General features: G+C 46.4%; 1 protein-coding gene across 1 annotated transcript; it reads right to left on the bottom strand.

The window, feature by feature from the left end:
• Positions 1-762: 762 nt before the first annotated feature.
• Positions 763-7158, bottom strand: LOC310796448 (uncharacterized protein; the record flags this gene model as incomplete). Its single annotated transcript, XM_083658627.1, has 3 exons — positions 763-845; positions 6232-6549; positions 7086-7158. 3 exons carry the CDS (start codon positions 7156-7158, stop codon positions 763-765), a joined length of 474 nt encoding a protein of 157 aa, XP_083514753.1.
• Between the last annotated feature and the right edge of the window lie 907 nt (positions 7159-8065).

The following is an 8065-nucleotide window of genomic DNA, read 5'->3' as shown; positions in this document are numbered from 1 at the left end:
TTGCACCTCTGGTTGCCCGGTTAGTATCTGACCTCTGTGTGATGAATGATCGGAGCGGAGGGGGAGCAGTGTTATGTAGAATTTTGTACACAAGGCAAAGATTGGCATATCTGACTAAACTATCCCAACTCAAGACTCTTTGTGAGTCGTTTCTTTGCTTCAGTCATCCTGCTGCCTCGTATTCTCAGGAGAGCGCGTTTCTGCTCCACTTCTCACTTTACTTCCCCGCTGCCTCTCTGCAGTCAAGCCAGCCCTCACCTCGGAAAGCATATTGCAGCACTTGAGGAAACCGTGAGTTTGCTCGTTGATATAAGCGATTGCCCGAACGATTCATTAATTAATAAACTAGCGAACGTGAAGTGAGTCACGAAGAGCCACACCTGCCCACTACGGATATGCGGATAATAACCTGCCAACTGTTTAACATGAGCTGCGATTGCGTGGAAGCGGATCTTATACCGGCGGTCGAGGTAGATAAGATACGGAGTCGCGGGAGTGCGCATAGGCCGGCTAATTGTTGTTTAACATGCAGGCCAACCGGCTAGGTGCAGGTTATAATACGGATTCCACTGCATGTTAAGAAGTGGCTTTCACTCTCATGTCACTTGTGCTTGACTGATGTCTGCTGCTAATGTCAGAGGAAAGAGGTCAGGAGAGGCAGAGAGCTGTGCTGAGAAGACCTGCAGATGTTCACCTGAGTGGTGGCTGTTGGGGGCGGGGTGTCCATCTGCGCCCAGAGCCAATGGGCCTTGAGGAAGCAGATCATGTGCCTGCAGAGGTCCCACTTGCCCTGCTCCAGCACCGTGTTGAACAGCAGCATGGCTCACCGCTGCCACCTCCATGTTCTGGACAGGAGAGGAGGAGTCTTAATATCATATCATGTTGTTTCATACAGCTTTTGTTTCTATAGATCATTAGATAAAAATAATTCTACTATATATGAACTAGACTGAGTTCCAGAATCAGATAGAGCTGCGATGATCAGAAAGTTAATCAATTAATCGTTTAAGAACCTCGGGTCGGATTTGAACCTGCATCAGCTGCGCGAAGGACCGAGCCTCCGTCGTACGCGTGCTACCAGGTGGCTCACCTGGTACCCACCAGGTGAGCACTAGACTATTATTTTTTATCATATTTATTTTGAGCAGGGAAGAGACATACTGTACATCACAATTACAATTATATTTTTTCTTTTTGACATTCAAAAAAAATTGTCTTAACATTTGAATGAATTCATGTTTCGACTCATCTTTAAGAAGAAAAAAGAAGACTAAAATTATCCCATTCCAGCTTCTTAAAAGTGAATATTTTCTGTTTCTTTAGTCTTCTATGACAATAAAGTGATTATCTTTGTGTTGTGGACTGTTGGTCAGCACAAAAAACGACATTTGAGGTCATCTTGGCCTTTGGGGGAAAAGTGATTGACATTTTTCACCATTTTGTGACATTTTATAAACCAAATGAATATCTAATTAACCGATTAGTGGAGAAAATAATTGACAGATTGACAGATGAAAATAACGTAGCTGCAGCCCTAGTTCCAGTCAGAAGTTGTTGTTCTATTTAGGTCCCAGGCTGAATATGTTTGACAATCCTTACAAAGCTCGCTGTAAACCCCACTGTATAGATACATTTAGTGTGTAAACCTCACTGTATAGATACATATAGTGTGTAAACCTCACTGTATAGATACATATAGTGTGTAAACCTCAGTGTATAGATACATATAGTGTGTAAACCTCACTGTATAGATGCATATAGTGTGTAAACCTCACTGTATAGATACATATAGTGTGTAAACCTCAGTGTATAGATACATATAGTGTGTAAACCTCACTGTATAGATACATATAGTGTGTAAACCTCACTGTATAGATACATATAGTGTGTAAACCTCAGTGTATAGATACATATAGTGTGTAAACCTCAGTGTATAGATACATATAGTGTGTAAACCTCAGTGTATAGATACATATAGTGTGTAAACCTCAGTGTATAGATACATATAGTGTGTAAACCTCACTGTATAGATACATATAGTGTGTAAACCTCAGTGTATAGATACATATAGTGTGTAAACCTCAGTGTATAGATACATATAGTGTGTAAACCTCACTGTATAGATACATATAGTGTGTAAACCTCACTGTATAGATACATATAGTGTGTAAACCTCACTGTATAGATACATATAGTGTGTAAACCTCAGTGTATAGATACATATAGTGTGTAAACCTCACTGTATAGATACATATAGTGTGTAAACCCCACTGTATAGATACATATAGTGTGTAAACCTCACTGTATAGATACATATAGTGTGTAAACCTCACTGTATAGATACATATAGTGTGTAAACCTCACTGTATAGATACATATAGTGTGTAAACCTCACTGTATAGATACATATAGTGTGTAAACCTCACTGTATAGATACATATAGTGTGTAAACCTCAGTGTATAGATACATATAGTGTGTAAACCTCACTGTATAGATACATATAGTGTGTTAGAGTAGAACTGTCTGTCTGACTGACTGTAAACCCCACTGTATAGATACATATAGTGTGTAAACCCCACTGTATAGATACTAGGGATGATCATCAATAATCGAAAATCGATAATTGATTGTTAAGGAATTGATTTGATCATGTGGAATTTTTATCGATTTTTTTATATTTTTTTTTAATCAAATCAAATAGGCCTAATGTGCTGAAACTACAGTATTTTATTTATTTATTCCCCACCCCCCATTTTTTATCCCATTAGTGCTCATTTGATTTCTCAATCCTGGTTGCTACTCCATCCTCTGCCGATCTGGGGAGAGCCGAGACTGACTCCATGCTTCCTCCGAGACATGGGCAGTCAGTCAGCCGCTTCTTTTCACCTGACAGAGGAAGCTTCACCGGTAGGACATAGCACGTGGGAGGTTCACGCTATTCCAACCAGTTCCCCTCCCTCTGAACAGGCGCCCTTAACGACCAGAGGAGGAACCACACTAGCAACCAGAATATTGCATGTTTTTGTGAAGGGGGTTCCTATATGAAGGAAACCCCCGGGAGGCACGGGGAGAACATGCAAACTCCACACAGAAAGGTCCTTTTGCCGATCCCACCCGGGCGGTGGGCACTCGAGGACATCGGTCGGACGGGCACGCATTCCTTCAGCGTTCACCTCGTCCCCAGGTGGGAATCGAACCCACGACCTTCGAGCTGTGAGGCGATAGTGCTTACCACTGCACCACCGTACCTCCTCTGAAACTACAGTATAAGAGTGGATTTCAGTTCACTACGTGGTCGCAACCAGGTGAGGGCGCAATGGGACTATGAGACATCTGAACAGAAGACCTCTGGGTGGGGCTGTGGGCGTGGTCTCACTGGGCTTGCTGCGTGAGAACTGCAACAGCACATTGTCAGCACTCATCCAAACGAGGAAATGAAGTGAGCGAAGCAAAGTTTTGTTTGGGACCATTTTGAGTTAAAAGACGACATTGTTCATTGCAAGAAGAACTGTGATGCCGTTTATAAGTACAACACGGCTAGACACCAATGATTCACCTCTTGAACAGCGTAGCCTACATCTGAGCCTGGTTAACGAGGAAGGCGCCTCGTCCTCGGCCGGCGTGCAGAAAAGATCACCCGGCTCGAGATGGATATGCTGCCCATACATATCGTTGAGGGTTTTCAACACCAGATCAATGTGATTGAGCGAGGCCAGCGTACTATGCGCTTCCCTCACGGAGCACCATTACCAGGCGGATTGAAAAGTGCTCATCATAGCGCTTCGCACATAGGCATTTTGTAAAATCAAAAATCAAAAATCAAAAAAATTATGTAAAAAACATATTAATATTATCGATAATCGATAATTGATCGTTAATTTTCCCGAATTTCGATTATGGAATTTTTTTCAAAATGAACATCCCTAATAGATACATATAGTGCTGTAAACCTCACTGTATAGATAATGTAGCGTATCGGGTAATTACGTGTATTGGGGTGTTTCCGTGCTTGGCTAGGAACTGATATGTGTGGGTGTGTTCCTAGGGGGAAGGGGATATATGTGACCAGCGGCCGGGGCGGAGGCAAGTCAGGCCATGTGGGCGAGCTGACCGGGTGGTTGCAGAGCTAGCAGCGAAGCTAGTTGCTAGGAGCTATATTGTGAAGACAAGAATAAAAAGCCTGTACCAACTTCAAGTCTCCAGTTCCTTGGACAAATACTCACTTCGTTACATTGGTGTCAGACAGTAAAGCGGTAACGCCTCTGATTCGGCTGAGAGGGGAGAGGGTGAGAAGGAACGGCAAAAGAGACTGGGTGGTGCGGTTTTTGGGCTCTAGATCTAGCGCTAGTAAGTTAGCTACCAGGGGTGCTAACTGCTAACTGCTAGCTGCTAAGACCACGTGCGATGGTGCGCGGAGAATGGCCATCGGTGAACGGGAGGAAAGGAGAGCTGACGGCGGGGATCAGCTCGATGCTGGCGGGCATGGAGGCCCGTGTGTTGAGAGAGGTCGGACGGCTGGTGGAAGAGACTCCTGCCTGGGCAGTAGAGGTGATGCGGGCGCTGCGAGAAGTCATGCAGCGGGTGGACTTGATGAGCGCGGAGGTAATGCAGCAGGGAGAGCGGCCGGAGGAGCCACGGAAGAGACTGTGTTGGACCTGCAGAGAGCCGGGCCACGTGGCGAGGTGGTGCCGAGGCGGTCCCGGGAGACGGACCGGGTATGCGGGACAACGACATGGACAGCAGGGAGCCTGCTGGGCATGCGGCGAGATTGGACACCTGGCTAGAGAGTGTCAAAAGGCTGTAGGAGATCGGGGGACAGCGGGAGAAGAGAGACGTGCAGGCGGCGGACAGGTGAGACTCTGCTGGACTTGCCAGTCGCCGGAGCACTTGGCCAGGGACTGCACTGAGAGTGGGGAGGCCGGAGGTGAGACACGGGCTGGGGAGAGTGTGAGCAGCCGGGGAGAAGAGAGCGTTGTGATGGATAGGAGGACGGTGCTGCAGGGGAACAGCCAGAGGGAAGAGAGGGACATCGTCTGCAGCGTTGTTACAGTCGGGAGAGCGACGCTCGTGTCTCCGAGTGAGCGAAGGGGGTTACCGCCGGGGGAACCGGCCCAGCCTAACCGCTATACACCCCCTAACGTTGCACTGCGGAGAGCCGAGGGGAAGATCGACGCCGGTGGTGTTCGCTCTGCTGTCCTCAACCCTGGAGGAGGGGGACGGAAAAACGAGCGGAGAGCCGAGGGGAAGATCGACGCCGGTGGTGTTCGCTCTGCTGTCCTCAACCCTGGAGGAGGGGGACGGAAAAACGAGCGAGTGCGAGGCCGGGAGGACGACGCCAGGGTCATCTGGAGAGTCGACGGGCGCGAGTGGAGACCGGAGGACGAGGATGTCGATCCGGTGCTCGTTCGTGCATTTGGCTACTGGAACAAACAAAAGGGGGGACCGAAAAGAGTGCTTCAGGTGGGACAGAAGCTGGGAAAAGGGGGGGATGGAAATGGGGTTTAAAAGAAAAGTTAAGGAAAATGTGGGGGCTTGTGTTTAATTGAGATGTGGGGGTTATTGTTGAATGGGAAATGTGGGTTGAATTTAAATGTGTGAAAAAGAAAGGAAATAATGGGAAAACTAGACATTATGGAGTGCCTAATGGAAAACTAGACATTACGGAGTACCTAATGGAAACTGGACATTATGACGGGGGTGCTGAAAAGAAAAGACTGTTTGTTGGGGAATTAGAATTTGATGTGGTGATGGGAAAAATATTGTGTTGGGTGTGTTTTGGTACATGGGGATGTGTGTGGGTTGTGCATGTCGCGTGGAAGCGACATTAAAGTTGTGTGGGGGAAATGTAGCGTATCGGGTAATTACGTGTATTGGGGTGTTTCCGTGCTTGGCTAGGAACTGATATGTGGGGGTGTGTTCCTAGGGGGAAGGGGATATATGTGACCAGCGGCCGGGGCGGAGGCCAGTCAGGCCATGTGGGCGAGCTGACCGGGTGGTTGCAGAGCTAGCAGCGAAGCTAGTTGCTAGGAGCTATATTGTGAAGACAAGAATAAAAAGCCTGTACCAACTTCAAGTCTCCAGTTCCTTGGACAAATACTCACTTCGTTACAATACATATAGTGTGTAAACCTAACTGTATAGATACATATAGTGTGTAAACCTCACTGTATAGATATAGTGTGTTAGAGTGGAACTGTGTCTGTCTGACCACCACAGCAACCAATCAGTACCTGCAGGCTGCAGCATGATCAGATACGAGGCTGCTGTGTCCAGAAGATCCAGAGCCATGAGACACTCCTTGAACAGGTCCTTGGGGTTCCCCACGGCAGCAAACAGGTCATTCCACAGGGCATCCTCCGTCTTCCTTGCACAGTGGACGATGGTCTGGAGGAAGAGGGGGAACTCGTGATGAACTTGGCCACGTTGGGCAGCAGCGGGTCGGGGATGGGCTCCTGCGACGTGGCCTCTTCCTCCAGCACCACGGGCACCATCAGCTCCATGACGTGGGGGGAGTAGGGGAGGGAGGCACAGGACTGGGCCAGCAACACCTGGGTGGAAGAGGCAGCATGGAGAAGAGTGTAAGTGTACTGTTATCAGGGTTCCTACACATCTTCTATGACAAAATGCCATACTGTACTTTGTCCACACCTTGATCTGTTTTGAAGATTTTGTCTGGCGTTTAATATCATTGATGCAGAGAAACATCTTGCCGCTGCTAACTAGCTCATATCACTGGATAGATCTGAGGTGGGCAACATTTTGTTCCTGAGGGCCATACTGACTTACATCAAGCGAAGGGCCACACATTGGAGATTATACCTGCCAACACTCCTGATTTTCACGGGAGTCTCCCTATTTTTAACCCTCTCTCCCGTTGTGATTGGTCATTTCTTGTTAATCTCCTGATATAATAGTGATACAAATCCAACGGCTGTAGCAGATAAGATTTATTAACATAATTCTGCCTTTTATTGAGTTTTTGGTGGTCGTTTTGTTTTTCTTTGAGTCTTATTTTGCCCATGTGTGCATTAAATGGTACTTTTACAAGCCATCCCTCTGCAGAAAGGAGAACTACTGGGCTCACCAAATGGTGTTGATAGCTCTGTGGTTGTCCCCTGAATGTATGAAGTAGGGATGCACGATATATCGGCACTCATATCGGTATCGGCCGATGTTAGTCAATTTTTAACATATCGGTATCGGTCCGATGTTGCAATGTTAATATCGGTTATCGGTATCAGCCAAATTCTTCACATTGAGATGAAATAATGCAGTAAATCTATGATTTATGGGCTTTTACAAATGTTTTTGAAATAAAGAAATGCATTACTTTTTTCAAATTCAGTGTTTACATGTGTTTTTCAGTATGTACAAAATTTTATTATCATAGAAATGTGTTTTTATACAGATCATATCGACATCGGTAAATATCGGTTATCGGCCATAACAGCAATGTTAATATCGGTTATCGGCATCGGCCAAAATTTTCATATCGGTGCATCCCTAGTATGAAGGCATACGCTTTGATCCAGACAGAGAGCCAGTCCAGGTTGGGGATACTCTGAATCACATCCATAGTCATAGACGCCACCTCAGCTCCCTTCACTGACAGAGAGAGGAGGCCTAGAGGAAACAAGATGAGAGAGAGCTTTCCACTATCTGCTGAAGCACAAAAGAGACAAAACATAGAAACACAAGAGACAGAGCAGGTACAATACAAACTCCAAGACAGAGGGCCAGAGCGTGTGTGTGTGTGTGTGTGTGTGTGTGTGTGTGTGTGTGTGTGTGTGTGTGTGTGTGTGTGTGTGTGTGTGTGTGTGTGTGTGTGTGTGCGTGCGTGTGTGTGTGTGTGTGAGCCTAGCCAAGAGCCTAAAGCAGGGATACTCAACTTGCTTTGCCCGGGGGCCACTTTTGTGAAATGATAGAAGGCCAGGGGCCAGTTAATAAACAAACAATATACATTTTTCTGTAGCGGATTGTAGGTTTTTGGGGTGTCAGCCAGAGTTTAGTCTGACAATGTTGTGCACACCGGATAGTTAGTTAAGTTAAGTTAGTTAGGTTAAG

The sequence above is a fragment of the Poromitra crassiceps genome, assembly GCF_964638095.1.
Source record: "Poromitra crassiceps genome assembly, chromosome: 22".
Taxonomy (NCBI): Eukaryota; Metazoa; Chordata; class Actinopteri; order Beryciformes; family Melamphaidae; genus Poromitra; species Poromitra crassiceps.
The sequence above is the reverse complement of the archived record's forward strand: the minus strand, read 5'-3'. Positions and strand labels throughout refer to the sequence as shown.